General features: G+C 37.5%; 1 protein-coding gene across 1 annotated transcript in view; it reads right to left on the reverse strand.

Moving 5' to 3' along the window:
- dclk1a (doublecortin-like kinase 1a) overlaps positions 1-19,654 on the reverse strand; it is a 351,798-nt gene that overhangs the window by 47,590 nt on the left and 284,554 nt on the right. Inside the window, exons 11-14 of the mRNA XM_060826980.1 lie at positions 18,376-18,509; positions 16,051-16,128; positions 5,592-5,688; positions 951-1,031 (exon numbers count right to left, since the gene is read on the reverse strand). Coding sequence (XP_060682963.1) covers positions 951-1,031; positions 5,592-5,688; positions 16,051-16,128; positions 18,376-18,509 — 390 coding nt within the window. The remainder of the gene's footprint in view (positions 1-950; positions 1,032-5,591; positions 5,689-16,050; positions 16,129-18,375; positions 18,510-19,654) is intronic.

Genomic DNA, 19,654 nt, shown 5'->3' on the forward strand with positions numbered 1-19,654 from the left:
ATAGTCTTTAATCATTCAAAAGCAACTGGTCCATTTATATGTATTATTCTCTGATTTTACATGGAGTTTTAGTCTCTTAAAATCTTAAACATTATAGAAAGACTGTAACAAAATAACAGTAGTAGACTATTTAGCCCCTCAACTCTTTCCACTATTTAAAGACATCATGCCTGATCATTGGCCTAACACTTCAGCCTATATCCCTTAATATCTTTGTTTAACAAAAAAAATCTATCTAATTGCAAATTTTCTTGAACAAATTGTACATTTTAAAATAGGAAACCAGTCAAGATTATTTTTAAAAATGCCTTTTTAAAAAGTTGGCACAGTGGAAATAATCACACTTATTTTGTGTCTCTCCTGTGAAAACCCTTCCAATTAAAAAAAATCCATCTGCTGTAAAATGTTATATTTGGTAAAATAGATTTAAAGTAAAACAGTATACTTGTTAACATGCCAGGATGCTCCTTTTAATATGAACATGCTGATCAACTACTATTCTACATTTCTGTCCACCAATAGAGTTGCTCAATTTGCCAGAAATGCCATTTTCCATTATGTATATAATTGGATATTTTGTGATAGTACCATAATAATAACAGACATGTTTACTACTGGATGTATAAACATGCATTAAGGTGAGGAAACACTACTGCAATTCCAGCATTGTCTACCAGCTGCGTTTGAAAGAATATAAATTCAAGCTATCATCAATATGTTATTGCTTCACTTTACATCTGCAGTATTTTTGGGAGACAATACTGAACACAATAGCTTAGTCATATATCCATTATCACAGATGATCTGAAAAAATGTGTTAAACCAATTATAGAGATGAAAGAATTTTACAGACCAATAAGAAATCTAAAAATAAAATTAAGCATTCTGCCAAAGTCCCAGTAATATGCCCCAGAGATCTGAAGTACAAGCACTCTTTAAATAAGACTTACATTCACCCAAGGGTGGTCCAACAACTGCTGTGCAGAATATCGCTGTTCTATATCAACCTGTAGCATCATGGTGATGAGCTCCTATAAAGTAAAAGGAATAATTATTTGAATACAGGAGTAGAGTTGAAGGATATTTATTCAATTAGACCAAAAAGGGAAACATTTAGAAAATGATTATTTGCTGTTCATGCACAACTGTAGACTAATCCAAAATCCAAACTGTTGTAATTAGATAAATAAATATGGATTTTTAAAAAACTTTTCAGTTGAATGACCTAATATTAGCTACTCTACTGACCACACTATTTAGTACTGCTTTGAGCGCACTGTGCTAATTGCCAGAACTAATTGCCAATTCTTACTAATTTTTCAGTTGTGTTGTAGTGTAGGGAAGCATGCTCAATGATCCTTTAATAAATATGACTTTACTTTTTAGTAGATATATAATTTAACAAGTGAAAACTTCTCAGTTCTTAATCTAGCCCCTTTTCAACTATGTTTATCAATATGGTTTAAAATAGTATGGCATGTGGCAGACATTTTAGAAAGTATCATGTAAACAGTGTAGAAAGGTTGTGGCATTTTCCAAGCTTTTTCATATAAATCCAACAGTAACTTCATTCTCTACTTGTTAGTGAATCTATTCTTCCATTATTCAAAACTTTTGGTTACTTTAGGGTCTTAAATTCTCCCAATCAATGCATTCAATTTTGGTGAAATTTTAAGCTTTTGCTCCCCAGAATTTTTAATTGTTAACATTTCCCTAGCAATTCTGGAAGATTCATCAGAACAGTCAATTATTTTATAGATGATTATAGATTGTGACTTAAAATCTAAGCTATTCTTCATATGTTTGACATTTACTGCCCATTCTGAATTGCCCTGGTTAAGGTGATCTTCAGCTGACTTCTGAACTGTTTCAGTCCATGGGATTTCGGATTTTTATCAGCAACAGTAAAGGAATAGCAACATAGGTCCAAGTGAAGGGGTGTGGCTTGGCAGAGAAACATGCAAATGGTTACATGACTATGCAGCTGCGGCCCTGACCTCTGGGGCAATAAAGGTCACAGGTTTAGAAGGTGGTATTGGAGATGATTTGGTGAGTTACTGCACTGTATCTTGTAGATGGTACACACTACTTTCACAATGCGCCAGTGGTGAAGAAAATGGCTGTTGAAAGTCATGGCAGGGACGGCAAAGAAATGTACTGCTTTGTTCTGAATAGGGTTATTGAGCTACACCTATCCCACAAGTGGAGATTATTCCATCACACTCCTGTTTTGTGCCTTATAGATGGCGGGCAAGCTTTGGGGAATCAGGAACTGGCAGAATAATCTGTTCTTTTAGCCACAGTGTTAATATTGCTGGTCAGTTCCATTTCTGGGCAACGATAATCCCAGGATGTTAATACCGGGGCAATTAAGCAATGGAAAGTGTTACAGGGAAAGTAGACATCAGGAATGTTGGATCAGCCAATGTACAAGAGAATATTAATGGTGCAGCATGCTCAATGGATAAAATGGGCTACTCATGTTCCTACTTCTTTTGGTCATATGATATTAATTCTATTGAACATCAAAAAAATATAATCACTATCTAGCATCTGCATGGCAAGAGTGTTAATTGTTATTTATCAGCCCAAGATTGAATGGTCTCAAAGGCCATGAGCAAGGTGAGGACCCTGTGATAGGCAGTCAGCATCACTGAGAGAACTGGGCAAGGTGAAGACCCTGTAATAGTCAGTCAGCATCACTGAGAGAAGTGGGTGAAATGAGGGTCCTGTCACATTTATTTGGGATCTGATTTGAAGGTGGTGGGAATATTCTACTGTGCTTTTTGTATTCTGAAAAAATGAAGGCCAAATTCCCTCCAAACTTTGCCACATCTTAGATGTATCATCTATCTGGCACAATAATCAAGCCACCGTACAACCCTAATACTTTAGAATTTAATATTTCTAATTTTAATTTAAAATGATGTAGCAATCATTAGTAAGATATTACTTTGTGTGACTTTAAGTTAATTGAAATGTTTATCTGTCTCTCTTGACTACATCTACTTAAGATATAATACATTTTGCTGAGTCAATGAAAAATTCTTTTATCCTGTTTACCATGACATGAAATATCATTCCAAATGCACTCATTTGAACTAGCCAAAATTGATATAATTACAAATGGCAGAATATTATACTAATTGCAGCTGCAGCCATTGTGGTGCAGTTGCATCCTGTCCTTCATTACATACAAGCATTCCAGACATCAATAAATAAATTGAGTCAGGCCAAAGGGAAGTCTAGAATTTGTATCAAGGTAAATAAGCTTAACTAAATTAATTATTGATTTATGGTCCCATCAGTGTCATCTCCATCATGGGATCAGTAATCATCTATGATAGCATTGAAACAGTCATATTATCCACATACTCTCCTAATTTTCTGCACCTATTTAAATCAATGAATTTTACATTCAATTATATCACCATTTTAAAGTATTGCAATATAACAGCAAAGTTCTGTGTAAGGAGAAAAGTAAAATTCTTCCACAATAATAATCACTTGAAACGCAGTAACATTAGGACCTTCAGGCTATAGTGTGAAAGTCCCCTTTAGCAGTTTTCAAAAGAAATCATATTTCTAATTTTATACTTTATCAACAACTGCACTACTATCTCTGTGTGCTGAGTGCAAAAGGAAGTCATATTCATATTACCAGCCTGCAGCATTGTAACAATGAGAAGAATAGTAATTTCTACAGATGTATTCAAATATTTTCTTGATTGGAATTGATAGTGACACAAGAACAGCCCAATGAAGATTTGCAAACCAATTATTCCATCTGCCTGCATGCAGAGACACCTGGCCTCCTGCAGCAGATTTGCTGAGGTTGTAATTCTGCTGAGTGGTATATTTACTCTGCGCCTTATCATTCAGCAACATTCTGTATGTGTCCAAATAAAGTACTTCCAGGCATCGCCCAGTGTCAAAGCGCTCTAATTTAGTAAAAAGGAATGCAATTAGATTGTGTAAGCCTATGCTTTCAAGGGATTTTAAGAGTGCTATTGTACAAGAGAATCCAAAAGTGTGGAATGAAGAAAACTCTTATCAAGTGATCAAAATTGTTCCATTCATAAACCAAACTTGTAATAATTAATCTTTTAATGCAATGAACAATCAAACTTCTATGACATTTACTGTCCAATTCTATCCAAGCATCAAAGGTAAAGCATATGGCTGACATTTAGAGGGAGCCATGTTTACCCCCCATCTCCAAAGTCCCAACTAAATGATCAGTGGTGAGCCCTGATAGCTGCCTTGCAGCAATTTAACTGCACTCTTGAATGTTCCTTGCACTGCACACGATCATTAACTTAACAATCATCATCAATCAGGTTCAAACCTGACATTCCTATGCCCCACCACACCCTCATATACTTAGCTTTGCTGCAAGCCTCACACCCACATCACAGCTTGCACACACTGCCTGGTAATGAACCATGACCGCCACCCCAAAACAAAATGTACAAATCCATTTTCACTTCCCTCTCTCTGTCAGTGCAAGGTGACATGCAACCAGAGGCAGTAGAAGCTAATCAGAAAGAGAGAGGTATGTCTTTTGTCCTAAGTTCTATAGTGTAGACTATGCTGTCTATTATTGGGATGCTAATCACTGAGGATATGGCCATGGGAGGAACTGAAATCATTGACAGTGTCAGTACTCCTAATTCTCCTCCTTGCATCACACACATTTCTTATTTTACAAGCTGCTTATGGGTGAAAGAAAGAATCTCCTACTTTTGCTCCTCTTCATCCTACAAACTTGCCCTTTTTTGCTTTTTGTCCTTTCAGAGATTCAAGTAGGTAGACTGGAGGGCAATAGATAAACACGAAGAAGCATATGATCGTGAAGTCACACTATGGGTGGAATGATGTGCAAGAAGGTTGGAAAAATCAAGTAAAAAGTCCAGTGGGGAGCTTCTTTATGTCAAGAGCAAATAGGGTGACATAACGGCTCAGTGACTGTGGATCCCACAGTCCAAACATGTGCAGTTTATCTGGATTGGCCATGGTGAACTGCCCTAGAGTGTCTAGGGATAAGCAGCCTGGGTGGATTAGGCATTGGAAATGCAGGGTTACAGAGATAATGGGTGGGGGGAGTCTAGATGGGATGATCTTCGAAGGACTGTGCAGACTCCACTGTGGATTGAAACTAGAGCACCTGTAGGAAACTCACGTAGACACTGGGAGAACGTGCAAATTCCATGCAGACAGCCACTGCCAGGTAGAACAGAATCCTGGTCCCTGTGAAGCAGCAATGTTAACCATTGAGCCACCATTGATTGATGATCTCTTTAGATACCAATCCTCTAGCACTCGGTTTGAAATTATACCTTAGGAGTCAAATAATCACCCTATGCATATTTCATACAGCCATTCACTGTCTGCACACTAATTTCATCAGCAATATAACTTACCTGAAAAGTACAAGCAGACAAAGATGTGTTTTGGACCCTAGGTTTCCCCATAAATCTATGTTTCAAACAACAGGTGTTATCAATCTCAGTAAGGTACCATAAAACATTTAGCTTGCGTGCATGCCCTTCACCTTAATGGATTTCTGGTTAATATTGGCAGATACTCACTTTTGCAGAGTCAGAAATATTATCCCAATATGGTGATGGGAATTCCTGATGCCCCATCAGTATCTGGTCAAATAGAACATCTTGGTCGTTGCTGTGCCTGTCAATAAGAAGATTTTGCATTTTAGTTACTGACACCTCTTTCTAATCTTTGTGAAATACATTAAGCAATTTTGTAATAAAATAGATAAAAGTACGCTTGTCACCAAAATGGAATACTTATATGTGGTTTGGCGGATGTAAAATGTGCCTAGTTTCCCACCTGGAAAGCCAGGGTAACCTACCTGCCGAGTTGGGAGTGTGGGGAAGCCTCCGAATGACCCAATTTGGAGGCAATTAGACACATGAATGGGAAGCTAGAGGAATCCCATTCCCTTGCCTCTGATCATACTCACCACCCACCCCTCCGCCTCTCCACCACCTCACCCTATAACCTCTACTCTGTGACAAGGTGATAAAGATCCCTTACCTTCTCATTGGTAGAACCCACGGATGGATCATGACCCAGAAGCTCACAGCCTCTGATTGGGAAGCAAGTGTGAGCCTGCTACTGGTCTACAAACTTGTCCTGTCTTACCTATAGGCTCTTAATCTGATTGGTCCATCATCAGCTGCGTTCTCTCAACAGCAGAGGTGACATGTTAGTCACCACCTTACACCCAACCCCCTACACTGGTTGCAAAAAGGGGAAAATAGTGTCTTATCTGTTGGAATACTTTTACAATCCTAGCTGTTGCCATGGTAATATGGTAAGTGTAGCATTTCTGAATTATGAGTAAAATGAGTTGCCAGGATTGTTATAATAACTCTCATGTCTGAAAACAGTTTTTGAAGCAAAGGAAAATGGACACCATATGAAAGGGAAAATTGCTCAGAAGGAATAAAGAGGTAGATAGCCAAAAACATAGTTCAACTAACAGATGTTAGGGGACATTTGACAGAAAGAGAGAGCATTTTGAGGAAGGGCTTTCTAAAGGACAGAAGCAGCTAGTTATAACAGTGATTACAGATAGCAGAGTGAAGTGAAGGCAAATTTATATCTGAGAGTGGAGGGTATGCCAGAAGTTCTGAGCCTCCTGAGGAGATGACCAAATAGAATGCGTCAAAGTCAGTTCAGACTTAAAGATGTTGGCAAAAATCTTGAAAGTAATTTCTTTGTTCATGAGAGGCTTAATGAAGTTTGGGGAAAAATATAGGTGAAGATCTAGAAGTTATGTTGTTGATAAGGGCATGGCTAAAATATTCTGAAGTTTATAATGGGCAGAGATGGGTAAAGCATAAAGACTCTGTTGGAGAAAGCAAGGTGTAATGTAATTTGGCAACAATTCATGAGAGGTAATGTTCCATTGATGCTGTCTTTAGTCACCTGTTATAAATACAAGAAAACATAGATCAAGACAGCCCATTTCAAACTGGAGTCTAGTTTCCATACATGAAAGGGAAGATTCAGTGAAATCTTTGGAATAGAGTACTATTAGAGGGCATTGAAAGTAAGTTTATGAGGACACCAAGAGATCTATTTAAATATTTCCAAATATATTTTGGATGTATTCTGCGTCAGTTGATCTGATGAGGAATTGCAATATCAGTGCTTTATGTTTTGCAACATAAAGAAAGTGAATCTGGATTTGAATATTTAACTTTGAAAATGACTTTTATCTCTATTCATAACAGCTCTGGCTCTTTGGTGCAGCCATGAAACAGAACACAAAGGTATTTGAGCAGCCACTCTTCTTCAGTCAATCACTGCTTTAATTCATAACATATTTTGCTGCCAGGATTTAAACATGTTTTTTCTCGGCTAGAGAAAGTTTCTGAATTCTTTTCTTCAAAACAGCTAAGTTAAATTTTTGAGATAAATGTTCATAATTTTTTAAACATAAGATACAAAATTATATCAAAGGCATTGAATTCAGAAGGAATTTGATTGATCTAAATGCCACTGCTGCCTTAGTGCATTATTACACATGATGGAATAATCAAAAAGACCATGAAAGCTCTCTGGTTTGATCCCTGATTTGTGATGAGCTAGCTGATCTCAGCTGGGATGGTAGCAGGTTCTGCTATTGAATTCAATGATCCCATGCTAAAGAGGATAGTTACGTGGAGAGATTTTCAGTGACCTGGAAACTGTGCATGTCGCTTGATTGGGTTAAAATGCAATGTCTATGTAATTTAAAGGGCGCCTACAGTCTAGGTTCACATAAAGTTAGCTGGTTATCATGAAATACTCAATTACAGTTTGAACCTTTAAAGAGAGGAGAAAATACTATACAATTCTGTTGTACAATTGATAGACAATCAAAGGTGGTGCTTTTAGGAATAAAAGGAGTTTATTAACAACCAGCATGAAAAATAGATTTCTTCAATGCTTTATAGCCAAAGAATTGTTTTCAATTGTAGCTATTGTTGTTTTGCAGGCAAACACAGCAGTCAAATTGCACAGTACTCAGTCTCTTAAACAGCAGTAAGACAAAATGGCCTGTTGATTTGTTCCTGAGGCTATAAGCTGAGCAATGAACATTGGTCAGGATTCTGTGTCTCAGTTTAATATCTCTTCTGGAAGCAGGACTTTTGATCTTTTCAGTCCAACATTAGAATTTGCGCTTAAGTGCAAGCCAAAGCACACCAAAGCATACTAACAATCAGAAAGGAGCAAAGTTAACATCCTTATCAGCCCTAATTGAAATAGTTTATTTCTTATTATTCCATATTAATAATAACATGCAATTAAATAAAATTTCCAGAGAACAGTCCTATTGGAATTGAAACATTAATTCTATTTCACTCGCGATAAATACTACAAGACCTGGTGACTTCCTTCAGCGCATACTGTTTTATTTAATAAATAAAGTTTAATTTAGAAAATACTACTGAAAAAATTATAATAACTGTGTCTCAATCTTTTAATGATCATTGATGTCTTTTTAAGTATGTTTCACAATGGAAATATGCTTCCAGGATCTGTAGTTAGAACTACAAAATACTTTGACATAAGCCTAACTGATCTTTGGCAATTGAGATGTTCACTGAAGCCTACTCATCACCATTATATAAAAAAAAGTAAACAATTTGTCATTTATATCAATGATTTGGATGGGACTTTAGGAGGCATGGTTAGTAAGTTTGTGGCTGATGCCAAAATTGGTCATATAGTGGACAGTGAAGAAGGTTATTTAAGATTACAAAGGGATCTTGATCAATTGAGTCAATGGGATGAGAAGTGGCAGATGGAGTTTAGTTTTGATAAATGCAAGGTATTGCTTTTTGGTAAAATGAACTAGGGCAGACTGTAATTGTATAATGGGCAGTGTTGTAGAACAGAGAGCTCTAGGGGTTCAGATACATAATTCCTTGAAATTTACATCACAGGTAGGCAGGGTGGTTAAGAAAGCATTTAGCATGATTGCCTTCATTGCTCAGACCTTTGAGTATAGGAGTTGGGATGTCATGTTGAGGTTGCACAGGATGTTGGTAAGATCTCTTCTGGAGTACTGTGTACAGTTCTGATCACCCTGCTACAGGAAGCATGTTTTTAAATTGGAGATGGTTCTGAAAAGATTTATGAGAATGTTGCCAGGAATTGAGGGTTTCAATTATAAAGATAGGCTTGGGCTTTTTCACTGGAGCATCGGAGATTGAGGTTTAGAGATTTATCAAGTCATGCGGACCATAGTTAAAGTGAATAGCAAGGGTCTTTTCCCTAGAATAGGAGAGTTCAAAACCAGGGGCATATTGTTAAGGTTAGAGGAGAAAGATTTAAAAAGGACATGGGACAACATTTTTATATACAGTGGTTCAGATGTGAAATGAACTGCTGGAGGAAGTGGTGGATGTAGGTACAATTACAATGTTTAAAAGACATTTGGATAAATACATGAATGGAAAGATCTGGAGTGATATGGGTCAAACCCAGGCAGGTGGGAATAGTTTGGTTTGGGAACATGGTTGGCGTGGACTAGTTGGACTGCAGGCTCTGTTTCCATGCTATATGACTCTCTGAGTCTATGAATCTCATTACCATTTGTTAAAGGCAATATTCTTAGGTCCTGGTGTAACAGAAAAACAAACTAGAAATGGAAACATTTAGAATCAGAGAATGAAATAGCAGAGGAAACCATTCAGTTCACAGTCGAGAGTGTGATGCTGGAAAAGCACAGCAGGTCAGGCAGCATCAGAGGAGCAGGAGAATTGATGTTTTGGCAAAAGCCCTTCATCAGGAAGAATGTTATTAAATTGGAGAGGATTCTGAAAAGATTTATGAGGATGATGCCAGGACTTGAGGGTTTGAATTATAAAGACAGGCTGGATAAGCTTGGACTTTTTCACTGGAGCATAGGAGGCGAGGAGTGACCTTTAGAGATTTATAAAGTCACAAGGGCCATAGCTCCAGCCTCTGCAGTCCTCACTTTCACTCATTTCACAGTGTCTGCTCTAGAAAATAGTTCAATTTAATATACAATTTAATATATGATGACCCAAGTGGACTGGGAGCAGCTACTTGCAGATAAAACTGTCAAAGCAACATGTGGTAGTCAAGGAGGAAATAACGAGAGCACAGGGTAAATCTGTTCCTATAAATTAAAAGGGTGGGCCCACAAGATAAAGGAGCAAAATGAGCTATTTGGTAATAATGCTGAGCCATTCAATTAAATCATGGTTGATCTGATAATACTGAAATCCACTTTCTTCCTTGTCCTGTAACCTTGATTCCCTACTTATTAAACAGTTGTCTATCTCAACTTTGAATATACCTTATGACCTGGCCTCAACAGTCCTCTGTAGTAAAGAATTCTATAGATTGACAACCTTCAAAGAAAAAAAAATCCCCATCTTTGTCCTGACAGGGTGACCCCTTACTCTGAGATTATGTCCTCTAATCCTAGACTCTTCCACAAGGGGAAACAATCTTTCTGCATCTACGCCAAAGAATCTTGCATGCTTCTATAAGATGTCCTGCCTTCTAAACTCCAATAACTACAAACCCAACCTGTTCAACTTCTCCTCATTAAACAGTTCCTCACAATTAATCTGGTAAACCTCGTCTGGATTGCCTCCAATACCAATATGTCTTTTAGGTAAGGGGACTAAAACTGCTCATGGTATTCCAGCTGTGGTTTGACTAGTGTCTCCTATAATTTTAGCAAGACTTACCCATATTTATACTGTATTCCCTTTGAAATAAAGGCAAATAGTGCATTTGCCTTCCACACTCCCTGCTGAATTTGGATGCTAGCTTTTCATGATTCACACATGAGGACCCCAACACCAAATCCCTCTATGCTGCAACTCTCTGCAATCCTTCTCCATTTAAATAATATTATTGTCCTCTATTCTTTCTGCCAAAATGCATAACCGCTTTTCTCCCCACATTATATTCCATCTGCCAAGTGTTTGTCCACTCACTTAACCTGATAATGTCCCTCTGCAGACTCTGTATGTCATCCTCACTACTTTCCATCCCACCAATCATCTACAAATTTAGCTTTGGTACATTCACTTCCTTCAACCAAGTCATTAATATATATTGTAAATAATTGTGGCCCCAGCACTGATCCCCATGGCACACCACTAGTTACAGGTTTCCACCCTGGAAATATTCCCATTATCCCAATTCTGTCTTTTATTAGTTAGCCAACACATGTTTTGAGCTAATAAGAAAGATGTAATTGCACTGTAGAGGGTGCAGAGGGGATTTACCAGGTTGCTGTCTGGGCTGGAGGGTCTGAGTGATGAGGAAAGATTGGACAAGTTGAGGCTCCTTTACTTGGAGCAGCAAAGGTTGAGCGAGGACCTGACACGAGGTGTAAAAGATTAAAATGACAATGGATAGGAAGGCACCTTTTCTAATGGTAGAGGGATCAGTAACCAGGGGATATGGATATAAGGTAAGGGGTTGAAGGCTAAGAGGAGAGTTGAGAATTTATTTTCACACAGAGGATGCTGGGTGTCTCAAACTTTCTGTTTAAACAGATGTTTGTTTCAGAAACAGTTAAAGTATTTAAGCAGTATTTAGATACTGCCATAGCTTCCACGCCTATGGGCTAAGAAATAGAAAAGGGAATTAGCAATCGTAGCATCCTTGTTAACTGGTATGGATATGATGGGCTGAAGGGTCTTCTTTTGTGCTGTATGTATTCATCACTGCATGAATATGGTGCTGAATGTAACTATTTGAATTGCTTGATTTGCCCAATATAGAACACATTAAAGTAAAAGTAATTCATTTTACAGGAGTACTTGGAAATCGTACTAAGACATGTAAACATTTCCATCGAATATATACGTGGAGTGACATGGCAAAAGTCCTGTTCATTTATTTTTTTAAAACTTCTGCCAAGCCTGAGGCAAGTCACTTTGAGATCAGTCAGTACAATGTGCCAATGTAATGACCCGACTGACTCTCTTGACTTGTTTGTCCTTTCCTAAAAAGAAGTCATTGGTTTCTGTTTTCTCTGTGGATGCTGTCAGCATGTTTCCAGCATCTTCTCCTTTTGCTTTGTTTCTGTTCTGTGTTTGCCTACAGTGACCTCGGTGAGATCAGGACCTGATTATTGGATTAATCCTTAGGTACAGCATATCTTTGGATAAAATTTAGTATGCTATCATAAAACTGCACAACAAAATAGCTTGCAAACAGTGTGTGATGGCTACGCACTAATGAACACACTGATAGATATTTGAAGCCTAGCATCTTAAATACTATGAGTAAGTCAAACTTCAGACTTAGCCATGCAGAAAGGTCTACTTGTCTTAGATTCTATTTATATTAGAAAATTTAAGACACTGCTGAATTCAGTTAACTAATTCACTGAGGCATACAGAGAGCTTTGGTATTGCACTGTGATGGAATATAGGGTTTTACGATTAGTTGGCTGCCATTGCTAAGACTGTAATAGAAGGTGTTACAGATACTTGATGGTAATTGATTATCTCTTTCAGCTCATCATTTATAATACTATTTATCTCATCATCAGCCAATCCCAGTTGACCTTTACTCATATGAACTTTAGTTGAACCTGTGAATAATTATTTGAAGATGATGAATAATCACCCAGCGTTAAATGATTATTCATAGCTGTTCCAGAAAGAATTTGGGGAGCTATCAGGCCAAGTGAGAGAGATAAATTCATACTTGACTGAGATAATAAGACATTGACAGTATATTCACAAATACTTATCAACTTGATATATTCACAGCCTTTTGAAACTCGAATTATTTCAATATATATTATTTTTGAGACAGAATTTTAAATAAACTTAATATACATAAGCGCATGTACAGATGAAAACAACTAATTGTATAAGATTAAAAACTACACTTGGGTTATTAATAAACCAATTTTTAAAACATTTGTATGACATTTATCTCCTTACTATTTTAATAGACAATTTCACTACCTACTTTAATTCCCTAGCTCTGAACTTGCACTTTCCTCTAATTTCTCTCCTATCTTTTCTTATGGTCTTCCCAAGCACATCTTGTTATGTAAACATGTCTTGCTGTTTTCCCATAAAACTGCCAACTACCCAAATTCTCTCTGACGCCATACTAGGTGGTACTGTTAATCCCAATCTGTTGTCGAAATCTACGTTTAAAAAAAAAACCACCATGGGCAAATCTAACCAACAACAACAACTTGAATTTCTAAAATTTCTTTGACACAGTAAAATGTCCCCGCACACTTCACAGGTACGTTCTAAGACAATATTTGATATTAACGCAAATAAAACAGTAGTAGAGCAGGTGACCAAAAGTTTGATCAAAGAGATAGATTTCAGGGAGTGACTGTGAGTTTTTTTGCCTTTGATACAACACTGAAATGGCTAGATAAGTCATAAATGATATCATTTGAGTTGTGATCATTTTTCACTGTTCCCTTTTGTTCTTTTTGACCAATCCACAGCCATTGACACACTCACCACAGTGTTTGTCTCTACCAGGTCTTTTCTGTTACTCAGCTCCAATAGGTTGGCTTGTCCTACTCTTAATTTCAAAGTTTGTGAGAAGATTTGTAGTTCGGGTGCTCGTTGTTGTAGTTCTGTTCGCCGAGCTGGGAGTTTTTCTTGCAAACATTTCGTCCCCTTTCTAGGTGACATCTTCAGTGCTTGGGAGCCTCCTGTGAAGCGCTTCTGTGCTGATTCCTCCGGCATTTATACCGGTTTGAATCTGCCGCTTTCGGTTGTCAGTTGCTGTCCATTGCAGTGGCTGGTATATAGGGTCTAGATCGATGTGTCTGTTGATAGATTTCATAGGTACGATACTTTGTCTCACTGTTTGTTGTGTCTCTTCTGTCAATCCATTGTTCCTGAGTGTGCATTCTAGTGCTGCTAGGAAGTCTGCTGTCTTGGCGTCCCTGTGGTTGTAGTTAAGTCCCTTGGCCAGTATTGTTCTTTCTGTGTCTGTGAGCTGTCTGTGGGAGAGGTTTTTAACCCAGGTGTGTTGTGGTGTCTTTATCGTTGTGTGTTAGTTTGGCCATTTTTTTCTTTTAGTGCCGATTTTTTGCGGTGTGTGGTCCTGTTCTGTACTATGGTGATAGCCTGTTCTATGGTCCGGGTCCATTCCTGATTGGTAGCTTTTAAAATTAACGATTTTTGGCGCGCAATTTCTTGTCTGTATTTGTGGAGTCTCTTGTGATCATCTGTAATCATTACCTGGATCATCCTGAGTCCGTTCTGTCTGACTGTGTCCCTGGCTTGTGGATTGTTGACTGGTGGTCTGTATCTGACACATTGTGGAAGGATTCGATTCTTCCGGCATTCATGCAGGAATCGGAGTTGTTCATATGTGGCACTTAGGCGGTTAGCACAGGATTCCCATTTCCTGGCTTGTCTTAGCGTCTCTCGCCCGTTGGTGTTCAAAGTTTGTGAGAAGATTTGAAGCTCGGGTGCTCGTTGTGGTTCTGTTCGCCGAGCTGGGAGTTTTTCTTGCAAACATTTCGTCCCCTTTCTAGGTGACATCTTCAGTGCTTGGGAGCTTCCTGTGAAGCGCTTCTGTGCTGATTCCTCCGGCATTTATACTGGTTTGAATCTGCCGCTTCCGGTTGTCAGTTGCTGTCCATTGCAGTGGCTGGTATATAGGGCCTAGGTCGATGTGTCTGTACACATGTATCAACAGACACATCGACCTAGACCCTATATACCGGCCACTGCAATGGACAGCAACTGACAATCGAAAGCGGCAGATTCAAATCAGTATAAATGCCGGAGGAATCAACACAGAAGCGTTTCACAGGAGGCTCCCAAGCACTGAAGATGTCACCTAGAAAGGGGATGAAACGTTTGCAAGAAAAACTCCCAGCTCGGCGAACAGAACCACAACTACTCTTAATTATTCAATTGCTGCCAGAGAATCACCTATAATGTGTTCTCTTCTTGCACCCATACCTTTACTTCTGGAAGACCTATCCTTGGCTTCTTCCAATTTCTCAGCTACCTTTTAACTCCCAATAACATCATCTGAAGGAATAGGCAGGTTCTACTGTACACTGCCTCTCTTAGTCTCTACGTTTCCTTTGTGCTGTCAAACCACTCATTTGATATCCAGTCCTAGAGGTGCCACTATTTCTTCAATTACATACTGGGAGGTCTGAAGCAATTGTGTTCCACCTTCTATCACAATCTCTCACCACAAATTCCATCCATTTCTCTGCTTGATCTGGACTGTTTGTTGTCTTAGTATCACACTTAAGCAAATACAACCTACAACCAAAAAATCTACAAATTTTTGACCTCACCATCACAAAGACCATACACATTTATCTTGGTAACATTGCTGATCTTCATCTTTACCTCAGTTTATCCGCTACTGATTATTTAAATGCTACCCTAGTTGGCCTTGCAGCTTCCAAACTCCATAAATAAACTGATTAAACACTTTGTGTTCCACATCCTAAGTCGCAATGGGTCTGTTTTCACAATATTACATTGGCTCCCAAATCCAGCAACATTTCAATTTTCAAAATTCTCATCCTCGTGTTCAAATGTCTTCATGGCTTTTATCCTCTCAATTGTAACCTCTTCCAGTTCTATAATCCTCTAAGAAATCTGTGTTTCTCCAACCATGGAGTCCATCTACACATTTCCATTTCCTTCATTCCACCTTTGGTGGCTATGCTTTTAGCCATCTAGGTACTAAATTCTAATGTTACCTCAAATTCTGTCTCTCTACCTTTACTTCCTTTAAGACCATCTTCAAAACTTGTGTACTGGACCACGTTATCAATCACCAATCCTAATATTTCCTTATTTGGCTTAGGTATACTATTGTGAGGCATTTTTGAATGCTTGCCTACTTCAAATGCACTATATAAAAGCAAGATCTTATCATTAACTCATTAAAGTAAACAGGTTAATGCCTTTTACAATGGAATACCATATGACTCTGTTAAACATTCATCTGCCAGGACTGAAAAAAAGTATAGAAAATGCCAAAACCAGAAAGAATGTGCACTGTACATACCCACGAAATGGAGGAAAACCACAAAGTAGAATGTAAGTAATCACACCAGCAGCCCAGATGTCCACCTTCAGACCATAGCTTTGAAGAAAAAGTCCACATTAGAAATGTAAGTGTGAAGTATAATCAAGCCCTGTCCCGATTTGTAGAATATGAATTACTATAAGATTCACACATATTTATCAGAGAAAATGCTACATTATAATTAAGAGACACCATACACTATCCTAATGAATAATGATGTTTTTGTCTCTCAATTAGAGAGCTATCACTCGAAGATAGTACTAAAGTTGTTTTGATGTCTCAGTCAGTGTTTTATTAGCTTCCAGTTGGGTGAGTTGGCAGAATTCTAAATAAAAGTGACTTGATCCATCTCTTCAAAGAAGAAATACTGACTTGTGAGTTAAAAATCATTATAATAGTAAAGCAGAAAGCAGCAAAGTAAAAGTTAAAGTTCCTCTCATTTCTGAGATATAGGCTTGAATCAACAGAAATCAACAGATGCTTCACAAGCTCTACATGAAAAGAGCTCTGCTGTTTTATCTCAAAATCTCCCCTTAAATTGGCAATAAAGTTGGCACAAGAAGTGCTTATACATTCAATCGAAATGGCTCACTATTGCAAAAGGAAATGCTTTTTTGATGTTTGGTTAAGAGTGTTTTCAAGCTATATTCAAGTTTAATTATTAACTTAAGTAAACTCTGACCTAAGAGCTGTCACCTGGTTTTAAATAAAGAATATTCTATTTCACATAATATATTTGTTAAGCATAGAAAATTTACCTGAAGCTTTTAAGAACATGTGGAATTTGAGATATTAGTAGGGTTGTAACAAGTAAAAATTATTGTATATACTTGTGTAAAAGTCAAATTTTTGAGACTATTTTTTAAGGTTAAATTTATAGGATCAACTGTTACATTGATACTACTTTTGAGGGGCTGAAATTCATGCTACACCCAAAATACCATTTCATTAGCAGAAGCCCAATCAATCTCTAAATGAATAAATAGCAAAATCACAATGAATTATGGTAATTCATTGGTGCATCAACCAGTACTTGCCTTAAAATCTGAAATTCTATCCTTATGTATTTCACAAGTGCTAAGGGGAACTAAGCTCTGCTGAGCTGTACGGAAAGGGAGATTGTCACCTGTCTCTGACCCGCTGCATCTTAAACTTTTGTGCCAAATCGGTGTGATTTGTACATCAAAACACATCATAGCACAAAAAGACTCATTTCCTCATTGTAATATTTATGCACAGGAACATACCTTGACTTACAAATGTTGACCTGTTATCTGTAAAGAACTAGGGTCCCCTTTTACACAAGATATATGGAAAATTCCATATTTTTTGGCCAAAAATACAGGGTCAACTTTTACATGAGATCGACTTTTACTTAAGTATATATGGTCAGTTAAAAATAAATATGAATCAGGTCAGCAAATGCTGATAAATATTCTAGAACTAAAATTTAAAACATATTTCTGCCACCGATTTATCAAGAAAAGTGGTCTTCTTTTAACTGAGAGAATATCTGTTCATGCACTGTACTTTGACATCTATTCCATCACGTAGAAAGCACTCATAACTGATTCACATTACAGGTCCTGTATACACATCAAAGAACTGCACACTGACACTGATACGAGTGAAATGTCCTCCATATACATTGTAAATTTGAAACAGAACTTCTCAGATGGCCTTAGCAGATAAAGATAAACCTGATATAGCACCAAAATGCTTTTATATTGTATGAGGACATCAATTAAGCAGATGGTTACTAATTTGTGGGTTTCCCGAAGTCAACTGCAAGCTAAATGGAAAACGGCTGAGACTCACTAAGACCACCTGACAGGAGGGCCCATTTATTAGTGGGCCTTTTGTACTTTAGTAGCCAGTCAGCAATCTTATTTGGTTGTAGCTAGTGTGTGAAGTCTGTTCAGGAACCTGTTAGCCCTAATAAACTATGCAAACAACCTTGTTTTAAACGAGAGTCGGTCTCAGTTCTTAAATCTGTACTGAATCAGCGCATCCCATAGGAGTAACCAGAATTGCCACCACCACACCTGGGCTCAAGATAGAAAGAAGTCCAAGCTTGGGTGTGATGTTCTTCATGATTGCATAGCCTATCACTTGTCCTTATTTAGGTCTATAGCTGAAATATACATGAAATACTTAATTGAGATACCATATGACAGCCAGAAGTGACTTCAGGAGAAAACAGGAAAAAAAGCTTTCAATTGGCAAAAGAAAAAGTAAGTTATAATTGTAAAAAGGGATATGCAACACATAATAACGTGGTGAGCATATTCAGTCATACAATACCCAGTTTCAGCAATTATTTCTGGAGCCACATATGTAGGTGTTCCACAGACAGTATACAAAGGCCCATCTACTACGGTAGCAAGGCCAAAGTCCCCTAATTTTAGAGATTTGCTTCCATCCTGATGTTCATAAACCTATTGTGACAAAACATAAAAAGAATCAGTAAATGTAACTGCTCACTGCCAAAACAATGGCTCTCTGGTGCACATCATTTGACATTTACTATATTAATTGGAACATTAATTCTGTGAATTGTTTAACTTGATGTGGATTCATTGTCTTTGCATTCTAGAATTTGGGTCAATAGACCAATCTGGTAATGGTAATAGTTGCCTGTAACTAAGATATTTCCATTCAGAGTCTACATCTGTATTCAATGCATGCACTTCGCTAAGAGTTTCATAATTTTCCTTAATGTCTTTAGATATTTGCTTTGAGATTTACTGCCCTCTTCTTTATGTATGTATTATTCTCAGTATAATATAATATTAGAGCGTTCTGTTCTCTGGTTCAGAAGAACAACTTAATAATAACATTAAAAATGCATACTAATCAAAATTTGTTATAAAAAAATTGCTCAACTGTGAAACAGTAAATCCATTTTCGAGTACCATTAAATCACACTCTACTTCTAGCAACTATCTAGCTTAATTGTTCCCTGGTGTTAGAAGAAATAATAAGCATTTGTTATCCTTAACAACTAATTTGAGACATCATTACCCAATAATTAGTCACTGTTCAAAATACCACCTTGCTTTATTTCTTTCAGCCTTAAAGGAATCATCAGTTCCAAGGCTGCACATGGCTGAGCACAAAGGTCAAAGACATAAGTTGCCAAAGCAGTACATGCTTGCAAAAATGAGAATGTGAATTAAGAAGTGAGAAAACAACATGCTTTGCATTCAAAAGATTTAAAGATATGAATTGTAGATGGCTATAATGTGACTTTCCTATGAACGAAGGCAAAGAAAGTTTGCTCTCCAGTTTCCAACCTTTGACAGTAGCTATATGACAAAAATTGGCATCTTTACATTGCTGTTGATACAGGAAGATACCCTGAAATATTTCACCAAGTAGACACCCAAAAGAGGAGTTGGAACAAGTACAATATGTTACTAGATGTGTAATTGAAGAGATAGGACTTGACGTTTACTCTTTGCAAGTGAATGCATCTTAAGTGAGTTGAAATTAGGCCGAAGATTTAGGCAGGAGGGTCAAAATATGGTTTAAAATGTGCCAAGAGTGCAATAAATACTGACCTAGCAAACAATGCCCATGT

This window comes from Hemiscyllium ocellatum, chromosome 6 (assembly GCF_020745735.1).
Source record: "Hemiscyllium ocellatum isolate sHemOce1 chromosome 6, sHemOce1.pat.X.cur, whole genome shotgun sequence".
Lineage (NCBI taxonomy): Eukaryota > Metazoa > Chordata > Chondrichthyes > Orectolobiformes > Hemiscylliidae > Hemiscyllium > Hemiscyllium ocellatum.